Genomic DNA, 15,413 nt, shown 5'->3' with positions numbered 1-15,413 from the left:
AAAAAAATAAAAAACAGGGACGCGTAACCTTTTCCCCCAGTTGTACTGGAACGCCTCAAGCCGGAGTCACATGACGAGGGATGACGCGTTCGGGTCAGCTGATAAAAATCGTAACTGCCGAGCACAAGTCGAACTGCTCGGTCATTGTGTAGCATTGCGCTCCGGGCTTTTTAATTTATCTGTTTGGTCTACTGTGATTTTAAAATGAGAGTGTTATCCTTGCTTACTTTTGCTGCTCTAGCCCTGATCAGCCATGCACTTATTCGGTAAGAAATCCTCTTTAAATACAAAGTCAAGTAGCATTTTAGTAAACATCAACAGATTGGGTTAAACTACCCCCTGGTTATGTGATAGTCCGCTGTGGTTCACATGTCTGCAGCGAACAATTGCCTGTCTTGCGTTAACTCAAACTTGCAATGCTACACTGCCTATGTCAAAAGAATGCCAACCTATAAATAGTTGGTGTCAAATTTTTGTATTTAAGCAGGGTAAGATATCCTCAAGATCTTATGGTTGTTAACACGGAGCTATATTTGTGAATATCAATCACAAAGCTAAACCCAATAGAATCATTGGGGGTGTTGTAATTTACTAATGCAGGCAGTTTGCTGGTGTTGAATATCAATCCCGTATTTAGACAGTCTGGCTGTAAAGATAAGGATGTAGGTCATGCGGGGTAATGTACCTGCGCAATATAAATACTTTCGCTTTTAATAAGGTGGCGACCCCCAGAACAACAACAAACAATAGCCTAAATGTTGTCTTCATGTGATTTTTGTCCCGAACACCAGAATCCCCTTGAAGAAATTCCGCTCCATCCGAAGACAACTGACGGACTCCGGGAGGACATCAGAGGAGCTCCTGGCTCCCAAACACTCCCTCAAGTACAACTTTGGCTTCCCCTCCAGTAACGCACCCACTCCAGAAACCCTGAAGAACTTCTTCGACGTGAGTTTTCTACTGCTTCACGCCACCGCTGAGTACTTTGCCAAAACGAATGACCTGTGGACTCCTTCAATAGTACTCCATGTCACTAAATAACTTCAGAGGAAGCTGAAAGAGAAGCACAACAGAGATACTATTGTACGCTGACTGCAGTGGCCCCCCCCCCCCCCCCCCACTCTAATTGAATGCAGCATTACACTTAACAGTCATATTGACACCCCATCATTTAGTCTAGGTGGGGGTTGGCAGGGTTTATCTTTCCTTCAAAGGAGGAAGCTTGAGTCGGCCATGTGATGGCTGACTCAAATGTCGGCTATTGATCAAACTGTTCCATAATCATTGTCGGTTTTGCCTGTTTACCCTATTTTAAGAACCTGCAGGGATGGTGTTTTGAGATTAACAATAAGGATTATAGGAACTAGATCTTGGAAACCATTTTCCTCATTAACGCCTTTTTTAAATGGGGTAGATTGGTAGACAACAATATACAACTTATTCTTAACTTAGGAATTTGTACAATCAGCAAACCATTACATCCGACAAAGGTTCAGAACTATCAAGGTTTCTGTTTGGTTTTGATATACAAATGGATATCAATAGTTTGTTTTGGATTGTGGTATAACCTGGCACCCGTTTGTTCCTAGAAGCAAACAAAGGTCAGGTTTGCTAATTTGGCCTGATATCTCTGAAGTCTACACTAGCAGACGAGACACTGGTACTTTCCCCGACACAATACCGGAGACACTCGTGGTCCATGGCAGATGTAGACGGCCCGTCTACTATTAATTGGAACAGGATGCCCTGCAGTACACTCTTTTGCATGTGCATGAAATTATCTCGGCTTAAATCTTTTAATGTTTAACTGCAGCTCATTACTTCTGCTTCTTCATTGATGTTGCAAGAAAGATGTTTTCAGAGCTGTAATCAAGCACATCGTTTGGATGCAAACGGTTTCCTGTGTTTGTGGTCGGGGGACAGGAAGTGGTCAGGAGACAGGAAGTGGCGACTACTCGTATAATTTCTCCTTTCTCAGTAAAGAGTAAAACCAATCAAGGCGACTTATCTGTCCTGCTTGGGACTTTCATTGTGCTGATACGAGCTGCTGCATAATGGCAACGAGAATTGAACAAATATGACAAATGTCTATTTCAAATATATATTTTCAGGGTGTGTTCTTTATTTTTATTCATGTCATTCTCTTCAGGAAATAGCTAATTTTTATTTGATCTGTGCTGGGCTACCTCTAGGTGAGTGACATTCATTATTTTTCTCTTTGTGTGCCCAGGCCCAGTATTACGGAGAGATCGGTCTAGGCACTCCCCCTCAGATCTTCACTGTGGTGTTCGACACAGGCTCATCCAATCTGTGGGTTCCCTCAATTCACTGCGCCTTCACAGACATCGCCTGCTGTAAGTCCCTCTCTTCCACCAAGGCCTTTCAGCCTCCCACCGTTTTGACTCGTTTGAATTCATCACAACGTGCAGACGTTTGGGTTCTGCCCTTCGTTTCACTGTATTAATTAATTTCTATCTACTTAGATATTAATTTCTAATATCTACAATGTATAGTTAATTTATCAAAATAAATGGATATGCATATGAGAAAAGTTAAAAAAAAAGTAGAGACTTGTATCTTAAGATGAACTGAACTTTTGCAAGTACTACAAATAAAGTAAGTTGCAATGATGAATGGATGACTATGTCCTTGGGCCATTTTGTGGTTGAGTCTACCTCCTGGTAGACTCAACCACAAACGTAACATGGCCCAAGGACATTGTAAGCCATGTCTACCAGGAGTTGGACTGAACATTAACCAGTAGGAACAGGCAACCTGCAGCCCCATGCTAGAGAAATGCAAATACCCAATAACCAATATTTTGATGTCCTGTAATTGCTAATGTTTCCTTTTTTGTTTTTCCACAGTAACTTGGAAACACTAAAAGTGTTCATTATAACAATGGTTTTGCATGGCCTCACCTTCACTTTATACTTTACTAATCAACATTCCCCCGCCCTGGTTTTTCTGTTCTGTATAATTTTCTTCCCTGAAGGGCTGCACCACAAGTACAACTCTGCTAAGTCCAGCACGTACGTGAAAAATGGCACAGAATTTGCCATCCAGTACGGATCTGGCAGCTTGTCTGGCTACCTCAGTCAGGATACGTGCACAGTAAGCTAGATGCATGCCAGCGATTTTAAGCTTTGTTATTTTTATTTATTTTTTCATTGACCCTTTCCCGACTTTTGTACGTTTTGTCACCGTTTCATCCAGATTGGAGACCTATCCATTGACAAACAGGTTTTCGGAGAGGCCATCAAGCAGCCAGGCATAGCCTTCATTGCTGCGAAGTTTGATGGCATCCTTGGCATGGCTTACCCACGCATCTCAGTGGATGGGGTGGTGCCAGTGTTTGATAGCCTCATGGCCCAGAAGAAGGTGGACCAGAATGTTTTCTCCTTCTACCTCAACAGGTGGGTCACATTGGATCAGTGTTTAGTCTATGCTTTGCTTTGTTTTGGTGGGGTTGGTTTTATTTGTATTCAATCACGTTATATGCATTTAACTGCAGACTGTTCCAGTTGGCTTCTTCTTTGCAGTTTGTTGGTCAATACAACTTTGCTGATAAGATAAGACCTCCTAGTTGCTGTGTTCCCACACTCCTTGGGAAATTACATACAAAACAGGGAAGTGTGAGAAGATGACGTTTTATGGGTAGAAACTTCAACAAAAACGGTTAACTCGGGTTATTATTACAGCAACCCCCAAGGAACTGTTGACGTGTGCAATTATGTCTTCATTTGGTTGAATTTTGTCTTTTTAGTATAAAGTCCCTTTCTGTCCCACCCCAGTTTGGGGCTACTTGTCAATGCACCGTATCAGGATTATTTACCCCTGTACTCAGGAACCCGGACTCTGAGCCCGGTGGTGAGCTGCTGCTGGGAGGAACCGACCCCAAGTACTACACTGGAGACTTCAACTACGTCAACGTCAGCCGCCAGGCCTACTGGCAGATCCACATGGACGGGTATGGCTTCACCCTCAGACGCCAGGCTAGCAGTAGGCCCTGGTGTTCTTGCTACAGCTAAGCAGAACCCAAGTGGTGCATGAGGCATTATATTGCATGCTACCTTTCCAACCTGTTGGAAAGTAATGGGCAGCTAGTTACCAGCCTTAACCTTTCAGTATTTCGTACACTATTCAGTAGTTCACCCGTTTGACTCGATGCCTTGGTCCATGACAGGATGGGAGTGGGTAGCCAATTGAGCCTGTGCAAGGGGGGCTGTGAAGCCATTGTGGACACCGGCACGTCCCTCATCACGGGCCCCGCGGAGGAGGTCCGGGCCCTGCAGAAGGCCATCGGGGCCACGCCCATCATCCAGGGAGAGGTAAAGCTCACTCTGATGGCAGACGAGCTGAAATCTGGGCGATTTAGGAGTTCTACTTTCCCCAATCGTGCTGCATAAACCCTGGCTAGCAGTTTTAAACTGTAAAAAAAAAAAAGTGTTTGAACCGGTTTTAAAATCAACACGTGTAGACGGCGAGGCAGGAAATGCCCTTTTTTAAATCCCCTTCTGAAAGCTCATGAGATTAGTTTTCTTCAGGAGAGGCAGACTTAAAGGGGCAGTATTTTCAGGATGTTTCTTGAACACCATGTCAGTTCTGGGCTAACTCCTCAAATACATTGAATGCGGTGCGACATGTCCGATGTAAAAACTTTCCAAACGAGTACACTCCACTTAAATTGCCTCATACACAATGTGACGCAGCAGAGAAACCTATCTTTTATTTTTTTTACATAGCACATTCAAATAAATGGATCCAATCAATATGTCCATGATCCCAAAATAGGCTAGTTGATTTATTCCAATTAATGTAGCATAAATCACACTTGCACAGCCTGCATAATCACTTGGCAAAGCTCAATATGCACACACTGAAGCTGATCTTTAGTGTGGAAAAAAATAAATACTCCCAATCCACACAACCACATTCTACAAAGACGTTATCTCTGCAGCAGGTCGAAACACCTCGCTCCACCCGCCAACCCTTCGCCTCCGTTTCCCCAAAGTATTTTGTCTGTAAAACGGTCTTCTTAAAACTAGTTTTACTGGATGAACATGTCGAGCCGATGGAAGCAGTTTGTGGAAACGCGTTTGGTAATGGTCTGCATATCGCCTGTGTCTTTTCAGTACATGGTGAGCTGTGACAAGATCCCCACGCTGCCCGTCATCACCTTCACCGTGGGCGGACAGTCCTACTCCCTGACGGGAGAGCAGTATGTCCTCAAGGTGAGTCTCTTGCTCTCGCGCTCTCTCGCTCTCTGTGTGTCTCTCTCTGACCGGAGGTGCAATGATTGCCAGCAGAGGGCAGCAGCAGCTCAGCTGCCACCACCACAACAACAACCTCGTGATTGTTTCATCATGAAACCACATAAATGCACCATTGTTTTCTTTGGCGAGGCCCACGGCGTTCCCAGTACCCTGTATTTTCGTTTCCCCTACCTCAGTCGACCGATAATATATGATTAACAGATGATATACTGATAATGTCTAATCATTTGACAGTATTTACTGATTTAGATATAATTTGTACACTATTGTATGACACCTTTTTTATATAAGAAAAGCTATGTTTTTCAACTATGTTTGACGAAATGGTAAAATATATCTTTTGTATAGTTCCATGATCAAGTATCTCAATGTCCTCCCTTCCAGGAAAGCCAAGGGGGTAAAACCATCTGTCTGAGCGGCTTCATGGGCCTGGACATCCCTGCCCCGGCCGGGCCCCTGTGGATTCTGGGAGATGTATTCATTGGCCAATATTACACCGCCTTCGACCGCGATAACAACAGAGTGGGCTTTGCTAAAGCTAAGTCAACTAAGTAAACTTTTGAAAGTACACAGATGACATCTATTATTACTGCACATGCTACTGCGGCTTCGGAATCCTCCCAATTACAATTGGTCTGTGTGGATTGAAATGCACTGATTTTAACATTGCATTGCGTTGTGTATTTGTAGTCCCAGCAGAGCGTTAACGGATGGAATGTGTGCTTATGTTGTGTGTTGGGTGTATCTGATTAGGGATGCTCGGATTTCTACTGTCCGTTTTAAGTTTAGAATATCGGTGTGTTTAGTTTTTTTGAAATCAGGGACCTGTTTTAGGCAATTGAACACTTTAAATTGTAATCTACTTTATGCAAGGTGATTAGATGGCTTGCTTTGATTTTATTGTAATTGGCTTCAAATAAAAACTGTTGAAGACATGTAATCGTTTGTAGTTTTTGGACTACGATGCTTCTCCATCTAATTACCATCTTTAATTAGAAGTCTGTAGCCTTCAGGGATATCAAATACTTCATAGGATTAATTGCAATGGACGAGGCAATTCATAACACTGGCAGTGACGTATCTTTCAATGTTTATTATTCCATCAAAACTACACTTTCCACTCTATACAAAATGTCAGCTTTTATATTAACATACTCTATCACAAATGGTTATCAACAACAATGAAATAAACTCAACAGAAAAGTCCCTGTTTTTAGTATTCACTAGATCCATGACTTGATGCATTACCCACACCTGCCTGCATGGGCCCATTTATGTGCCTATGTAGTGGTCCTGTGATGGGCAGTTCCATGTGCATGCTGTACATCATCCACTTTCCCATTGGACACCCCTTGAGATTGGTATTATTTTGGTCTGCGATATAAAATGGCCATTGACGTCCACCGTCAATTTGTGTAGTGGTTGATATGTTCTTGCACGTGCGGGGAATTTGATATCTCACAGTAGCCTTGGCGTAGTGGTACCCCACGAGTCGTTCACTGCATTTCACCTCGGACCATCCTGAGTTCAAAAGGGAAATTGAGATCAGGATGCTCTCACGGGCCTAACAAAAAGTTTAAAAAAATCTTAACGTCGATAACTTGCTTAATAATTGAAAACTGAAAGGAGGTTCCTAGACGAGGTTCTGCCCCTGTAATGGTAACGCCACCATCCATTCACTGTTCTCTGAAGTTGCGATGTAGAAACGGGGGGGATGGGCCGATATCCAGCGACGCTGAATCATCAAGAATTCAGCTTCATATCACAGAGTCCTCCGTTGGCTGACGCATGGAGAATGTAACACGAGAACAAACAGCACTTTGTTCAGTTTGGTGAACTCGTCTCCAATAGTCGAGGCCTACTGAAATCCTTTAAAAAGGGATTTCATTACGCTTGGCCCCCGGCGTTCTCGTGTCCTCCTCCGTTCACCTCCTCTCCCTCCTTGGCAGAGTCACTACCTCCGGCGGCCACGTCCTCACTAGGTTCCGTTTTTGCGTCCCCTTCCCCGCCACCCTCTGTCGCCGACGCCGTTTCCCCGGCCCCCCCTTCCATCTCGGCGTCCATCTCCTCCGCCGTCTCCTCGGCCACCCGGCCCACCGTGTCGGGGATTATCTCCACCTCGATGTCCGAGGAGTCCTCGCTCTCCTTGAACCACACCGTCTTCTGCCCCTCCCTCTTCCTCCGCTTGAGCTTGGTCTCCAGGTCCTCCCAGATCCGGCCCGACGCCCGCGCCAGGGGGCTTCCCTTGGGCACGTGGTTGGTGTAGAGGCCGCACGAGGAGCAGTGGTGGCCCCGGCGCTCCATGGGGATGACCCGTCCCCTGGCCTGCGGGACGGTGCTGCGCTTGGCGGCGGCGGCACAGCGCCGGCCGCCGCCGCGACTCGGGTCGCCCTCGTTCTGGAAGCCGTCGTTGGTGTACTGCATGGAGTCCCTGTGGCCGCTCTTGTGCTGCTTGGAGCGCAGGCAAGGGCTCAGGCACTGGGGAGAGGAGGGAAAGGCCTTAGGTTAAAGGGGGCATATTCTACCACCAGGTGTGAGTGGGATTGGCCGTTACCAGCCGTTTTGAAAATCTGCCTCTTCTGACATCACTAGTGGGCGTGTCCACCTAGATGTGTGCTGGATAGATCAGTCTACCAGCCTACCCAGTGCACGGTAGCAAACGTTGCTCATCTATCCGTCATACATCTAGGTGGGCTCGCCGCACAGTGTTCAACTTTACAGATGGGGTCCCTTTGAGTGTCTGCTGGGTGACATTGCTCAGGTGTTGCACAGAGCCCTTTTGACTCTCAGTGGATAAATATTCATGGAAAAGGTCAACACAGGAGAAAGGAAATTGACAGGACAGTCTGAAGCAGGGAATCTTGATGCAAATGTCAAAGCACATTGACATTTCTACAAAGAAATAGGCGTGTTGTGTTGAAGAATGGATTTTTTTTTGACATTCTATTCCATAAGAAAAAGTCTCTCTGGCTCACCCTTATTTCAGACCTAAAATGATGTACCACTTGGACAATGTATACAAATATGACATGATGATTCATAGCAATCAATACTAGCCTGTGCTGACCTCAGATAGCTTATTGACGTTGGTGTTCCCCTTCCACAAGTGCGAAATCAGGAAGCCAATCACGATGAGGCAGAGAATCAGCAGGGCTGCCATGATCAGACCCAGGAGAGCCATGTCCCCCGCCCGGTAGCCTCCCCCGGTTTGGGAGGGGACAGCCACCGCTAGGAAGGGAGGCAGGTTTCAGCATACATTTATACACAGATGTCAAAAACGTTTCTCAGTTATCTCAACTCCTCAATCAAACAATTAGTGTATCTAACTATAATTTGTCTATTCTGTCCTTCGATTTTTTCCACAACCGTTCACCCGATCAACTTTGTACCATTCAGGTGTATTGCGAGTGTGAGGTTGTTAGGATGAGCGGTGGAGTGATAATGGAGAAAAGCAATCGGTTCTGAAACAGGCACACTTTGAGCGGTAACTGCACTACTATTGAGAATCTGAGTAAAGTAAACTGTGGTTATGCCAAAGAAACGTTTTAGTCTTCTCTTATATCCATTTTTTATGTCCAACTGGTCAGAATTTGGTTAACCTATGGGTGGTCTTACCAGGTATAACCTGGACTGTGAGGGCAGCTGTACCGTACTCCCCCGTTGTGGTGTCCACAGCCTTGAGCTTCAAGCAGACGGTAAACAAGAGGCAAATGAGTTGCACACCAAACTCCCATCGCTCATGCATGTTCTGAAGTGTGTTAGACTGTGCTGTATGCGTGCGTCAGGTCACCTGCAGTGCGAAGGATTCGGTCTTCACCACTCGCTTCAGAATGACAAAGCCCTCGGCGGTGACGTTGACATAACTGCTGTACTGCACCTCGTACCGGACATCAGGGTTCACTCCCTAAAAGATACGTGTCAGTCTATCAGCCCTAGCGGTGGATACAGATCTCCTGACCTAGAGAATGCATCTAAACCCAAGAAGACGGTGAGTATTGGATAGCATGATCATTTGATGAATTGCATTGATTGGTTGATTGATCAATCAGGTCATTGTTTCTAACCCATTAATTTTTCAATCTCTACTAACAAATGAGTAATTGTTGAGAGGTAGTCTTAGATATCAGATTTCTGTCTAAATGTGTGGGTCAGTCCCCCACTCACAGTAGCAAAGTCCTCATCCCCCGCCCGGACCCTGTAGGGTCGGTTGGAGGTGCGGTCTCGCAGGATCATGCTCTCCGGTATGGAGTTGCTATAGATGAAGCCGTCATATCGTTCCCGGTCGAAACGGGGTGGGTTCCGGCTCTTCTTCATCACCTCTATGGTCACCTGTGTCATGGCAAACTGATCCCGGTTGGTCACTTGAGAAGCCTGTAACTCCACACCAAGGAGGAAGATACATGAGCTTCTGTCTCCAACAGCGATGGCGGTCTGATTTAAGGCTGTTATGGTTCCAAGTCGAAGCAACACAAGGGGATTTACGGACCTATTACGTCCTTGCGGACCCTCCTTGCGTCCACCGCAAGGGCCTGACGTGTGCGTCAAGGCGAGACCGCAGCAAGGGCTGTGATTGGTCCGCTCACTTAAACCCGACGCAGAACCAAAACAGGTTCACGACTTTGTGAAAGCGTCTGCGTGGTCCTTGCGTTGCGTCGACGTGGAACCATAACTGAGCCTTTAGTGCTCAATATTGTAGAGAGGGACCGTACCAGAACAACGAGAGTGATTGGACCGACGATGTCAGCAGCCTTCACCATGGAGATGTTTCCTGTTTCTTCATTAATCTGGAAGATATTGCCCTCGTTCCCTGGATAAACACAGAGGAATGTCCATATGTATCCCTACGATAGCATGAAATCGTCCTGATTCCAATTAAACTTTTGGGAGAGTACAAACTGCCAAACCTCTGAGTATTTTATAGCTTATGGACTCGCTTCGATTCTTGTCTCCATCCTTTGCGTACAGAGGACCTGGCTCCAGTATCAAGTTCCCCTCCTGTGAATACAATCCAAGAGGCCTCAAACATTAAAATAACACAAAATTATGCTATAAATGTGTTGTTCAATGTCGGTCAACTGCAAATGACTGCAACTACAAAAGTGTAATTAGTTCTTCTCACATTGAGGCAAAAGTTGTGATTAGGTTTTCGGAGTAACAGAATGCAATACCTCTTAATTGACTTAATTCCACATATTGGTTTCTTTTAACACTGCTTCTGCACAATGATCAACAAACAAGTATGGCAGCATCACACCCACATTAGAGTTTGAAAGATGACACCTTGCTATTTAAAGCAAGGGCATTTGTTTTAGAATAATGTTTTCATGTTTCTTTTGGGAGGGGGGGCTGTCTTTGGAGGGAGGTTCTGAAGGGAGGGGAGGATCTTTTTCGGTTGAATACATTCAAAATCTAGCGGATGGATGGTTTTTCCAAATTGCCTCCCCTAGCTTTAAACCAGCAAGGTTGCGACAGACAAAGAACCCGAAGAACAGCCGAAGAACAGCAACAGATGCTCACCTCTTTCTCGGTCAGGTTGACTCTGCCCTTATAGCCGGTGCTGACACATAACTTTGCCATTCCTAAGTTGGCCCTCACACAGGGCTGGTACCATGGAGGCCTGTTGTCAATGTCCTTCACATGGACTGTGATTGTGGCCACCGATGTGAAGAAGGGCTTATTGGAGGTCGAACCGTTGAGTATGTCCTGAAATATGTGACAAGATACAGGGGTCAAGGGTGAGATACAATGTTGAAACAATCCAAAGTGTTTCTGTTAACTTAAGTGTTGAGGATGGTTAAGTGGTTTGGTACCTGGACATGCAAAACCAAATTGATCTTTTGTATCACGTCATAGTCCAATATGTTTTGGACCAGTATCCTCGGAGTGTTAATGTTCTCAAGGCGAAAATACTTGTCCTGGAGTGACATTAAAGAAACACAAACACACAATAAAAAAATATAGATTTGTTTTTAGCATGTATATTTTTCCCAAATATGCATGGTTTGAAAGCCAAGTCATGCAAATATCTTATCCTTTTTTTATTTATTTTTTAACACAAATAGTACTTACTGTGGTGGGCTCTAAGCGATAGTACAGCACCTCCGAATCAATATCCGAAGCGTCTACAACTCCAACGCTGGAGTTCAAGGGGCTGAGCTGCAGCAGACAAAACAACCGTCAGACCAAAGTCTCTCAGCACTCCCAGCTCATCACATGAACATACTCTGTGAAACTAGCCCTTTGCCCACCTCATTCACTTCTAGAAGATAGTGGTCCTGCAGAAAGTTTGGCGGGTTGTCGTTGACGTTTTGAACAAACACTTTAACGGAGACATTCACCTAAAATAATGAAAAAAACATTGGAATTGGACCAACTTCAGATGGAATGAAAATAACAACACAGGCAAATGTTATTTTACAACAGACAAGTTAAACTAACAATGCAATGCATTTATTCATGAATTACGACAACAGCATCACAGACGTGTGTCTATGAGCATACGGTTGTGTGTTTTCGTGGCGGGCCAACTTCTAGAAGTGTTATACGTTATACTCACAGATCTGGAGCCTGATCTGCTACACTGCACCTGCACCACCATGGCCTCTGCTCCTGATGGGGACTGAGAGAAACACACAGCAGGAACATATACAATGGTTCAATAATTAACATGTCAACCATTTGAACACAGTTTACTCATAATAGTGCTCAAATGTCAGTTACTATTGCCTTCATGGATAATAACCGTATTGAGACTTAAACCTGCACTGTTAGGGTTTCCCAATAGCAGCCTCTAGTGGCTTGTTTTGTAGATAACAGTTACTGTCGTTTTAAAATGTTAACACAACTGAATGATGTCAAGACATGTTATACTACGCACACCAAATCAACTGAAATCTGCGATCATGTCTTCCAGGCAGGTAACGCCGTAATGTTTGAAATGACCTCTTAAAAACCAAAAAAAACCTGTAATCTCGTATCAGATCCGTAACATCCTGCGACAAAGCTAGCATCGAGAATTTCCCACGGTTGGGTCGAGTAAAAGTGGACCGGAATATCATGATTTAAAGAGAAACATTCCCTGAATGGATGGATTTCTAGATGGCCCCGTTTTATTCTTGAGAGACTTTTGTAATCGATTAAAATAGCTGCAGTAGAAAAATGACATAGTGCAGGTTTAATCATCATGCTTTACAAACAAGAAGCCACTGTTCACTTTGGAGACAAGTAAACAGCTTGACTCCATGTTTGTTTTGTTCCCCACATTCCCTTAAACTCCTCAACTAAAACACATTTTATGTGTTTTAGTGGCTCGTACACAATGGCTTGTATATTTCTTCTGTATCAACATAGTGTTCTAATATAAAATTACTATCAAACAATTATTTACTTCATAAAAGTGCATCATAATTCATTCCAGCCCCCCTACCAGGCGACAACCTAGCCTGTGGCCCCCAAGGAGTTATTGTAGCGCTCTGTCTTAATAGCTTCTGTTTTCACTACGCTCCCTCAGTCTGGCTCCAACTGTGACCCGCAGTGACAAAGAAATAGCACTTCCAGTCATGGGAGATTACCTCATAGTCCAGGCCTTTCTTCACCAGCACTTCATCCTCCTTTAAGAAGAAGAGATCCTCCGGGTTTTTGACAATGGTCAGCCTCACGTCGCTATCGGCGTTGATTTTTGCCACCACGATATCCACGGTGTTGTTCTCTGGAACATACACGGGCCCCGGAAGAACTGTACAAACTACAAAAGAGAAAGAATGACGTCAAAGCGGGATCAATGCACGCTGTTTGCTTGTTAATTCGCTGCAACAAGTGGTTTCCAACTGCACCTGAGCCTGAACACACACATACTGAAGCCAATGGCTGAAAACAACAAACTCCAACCAAGAAACAAAACCAGGAACCACACACTCGGGCCGCTTCACTGGACGAGCATCTCAGTGAAATATCCAACTCTGGCCAAATTGTGACAAAAAAAACAACAAAAAAACAGAGATGTTCCTCTTACTCTTTTGCGCACGACAGAGGTTGCAGAAGGCGACGAGCAGCACGCATCGCAGCAGGAGGGTGGCAGGTTTGTGTCCAGGTTTGTCCTCCATGTCCCCAGCCTCAGGAGGGTCCAGTGAATGAAGTGGCGAGGAGGATGAGGGCACCGTGGTACCAGCTGGTACTTCTCCACATAATGCCTCGTCTGTGCTCGTCCCCGGCGAGTGGGAGTTGACTACAGTCGCAATGTTTGTGACTTCATTTTACGGGGCATATATTGGCCCAAGTGGCTGTCCAACGGCGCGACTCACAACCTCCTACAACAAAAATACTTGCATCTGTTTTAGCCTCGACGGGTCTTTTTTTTTCCTCCGCGTGCCGCTGCAGCGACCCCGTGTTCACAAAGCCTAGGCAGGAATCTGAGGAAGGAATGTTGGGTTAAAGACGTTTCCATGACGATATAGGGCTAACTCTTTCTTATCATTTTGTGGTTATTCTGGAACCATTCAAAGTGGGCTTTGAGATTCTCCATGCGACCCAACGTGTGTTTTATTAATGCTCATGTGCTTGTTGCTGAATATTTGACATCCCGATGCATCAGAATAAACTGAGAGACACTGTGTTCACATGGGGGGGGACACTACTTCATATTTAACCCTGTGTCACTGCAAAGCAACGGCCTACACACACATACACACACATACACATGCACGTACACATCCCTCCCATATGCACATCCACGCACGGACACGCACACCACACACACACACACACACACACACACACACACACACACACACAGCCCCTCTTCACTCCTCTGTGTGGGAACAAGAGGCATACAGTTGCATGGTGTCACGTGAGCTTCACTTGGTGGTCCCTTAAGTCTGGCTACACGCACACGAACACAACCACATTATGTTAGTATTGTTTAAGGGGTCAATGTTAAATCCGAGACAGTCCTGTTTGTTTAGATAGCATTGCTCTGTCTGGAATAATAAATAGATAGAAATAAATAAATAATAGGAATAAAAATAATAAGGATTCTAAGAATAGTTGAAATCATTGTTGCCAACGGTCATAACACATACAAATATGTGTTACTACAAAAATAATTGTTGCAAACTTTAATCTTGAGGGAATGTAATTTATAGTGCCATGGAAATTATGAGTAAAATGGTTTATATATGATTCAAGATTGTAAAATTGCCTGTTAACGCTTTTCTTTTAAATTGAGTAGGCTACATACACATGATGACAACATGAATGATATATTGTATTTTGTGTTGGCATCGTGTGTACTGGAAACTTAGACTGCACATCACTATTACCACCAACAGGAGGCACTAAAGTACAGCATTTGAGTGAACTCAATCAAATCCTAGTTACAAAACTGGGTGGCGCTGAATCAACGGATGTGTAAGGATTAGTGCTGTCAGTTAAACGCGTTATTAACGGCGTTAAAGCAAACCAATTTTAATGGCGTTCATTTTTTTTATCAAAACAAAGAAGCAAGTAGCCTGACTGCTATTTTCAAGGCAGTATGTTTGCATGTTCATCGTTTAATTGCACTATAGGCTTTTCTTTTGTATCGTCCTGTTTTGATCAGTATATGCCAATGAAAAAATGCACAAAGCAAGCCGATGCACTTCTCCATGTTGATAAGAGCATTAAAATGATAAAGATTAATGGGACAAAGAAATCAAGGGATATTTAGCATAGAAAAAAAATGCGAAATCGACTATGACATTAATGCGATTAATCGCGATTAAATAATTTAATCGCTTGACAGCACTACTAAGGATAAATGCATGTGTGCAACGTAGGTCGATGCGAACACTAAACATAAATGCACACTAATGTTTGTTTATAAGCAGGTTGTGCACCCTAACAGACAGTTGGATGACCTAGTTATGATTGGACGTAAGCAGAGCACGTGTCTGCCTATCTATAATATTGTCTGCTTTGATTGTATGCAGCCATAGACGAAAACACAGGGAATTAGCGGCTAGAGGCTTACAGCTATGATATAAATAAACCTACAGCTTAAAGGAGGTCAAGTGCTGTCCTAATTGTAGCCAGCATTTTAATATATGAGGCGTAAGATTGGATTCTGAAGCAAAGTTTGGAGAAAAGTATTTGTATCATAGA

The 15,413-nt window shown here is 44.3% G+C and overlaps 2 protein-coding genes across 2 annotated transcripts; one reads left to right on the top strand and one right to left on the bottom strand.

Moving 5' to 3' along the window:
* The first annotated feature begins 123 nt into the window (after positions 1–123).
* Positions 124–6,211, top strand: ctsd (cathepsin D). Its single transcript, XM_060070938.1, has 9 exons — positions 124–266; positions 792–948; positions 2,231–2,354; positions 2,996–3,114; positions 3,217–3,416; positions 3,848–3,970; positions 4,187–4,331; positions 5,136–5,234; positions 5,661–6,211. The coding sequence occupies exons 1-9, from the start codon at positions 205–207 to the stop codon at positions 5,829–5,831; spliced, it is 1,200 nt and encodes a 399-aa protein (XP_059926921.1). The 5' UTR covers positions 124–204; the 3' UTR covers positions 5,832–6,211.
* cdhr5a (cadherin-related family member 5a) lies at positions 6,054–14,025 on the bottom strand. The gene is made up of 14 exons (XM_060070932.1): positions 13,288–14,025; positions 12,848–13,020; positions 11,833–11,895; positions 11,525–11,614; positions 11,346–11,432; positions 11,087–11,191; positions 10,794–10,979; positions 10,181–10,271; positions 9,986–10,083; positions 9,441–9,647; positions 9,067–9,180; positions 8,892–8,958; positions 8,344–8,504; positions 6,054–7,754 (listed from the first exon to the last, which is right to left on the bottom strand). Exons 1-14 carry the CDS (start codon positions 13,376–13,378, stop codon positions 7,164–7,166), a joined length of 2,124 nt encoding a protein of 707 aa, XP_059926915.1. The 5' UTR covers positions 13,379–14,025; the 3' UTR covers positions 6,054–7,163.
* Positions 14,026–15,413: the final 1,388 nt, after the last annotated feature.

This window comes from Gadus macrocephalus, chromosome 14 (assembly GCF_031168955.1).
Source record: "Gadus macrocephalus chromosome 14, ASM3116895v1".
Lineage (NCBI taxonomy): Eukaryota > Metazoa > Chordata > Actinopteri > Gadiformes > Gadidae > Gadus > Gadus macrocephalus.
Note: the sequence above shows the minus strand (reverse complement) of the source record. Positions and strands in the feature narration are given on the sequence as shown.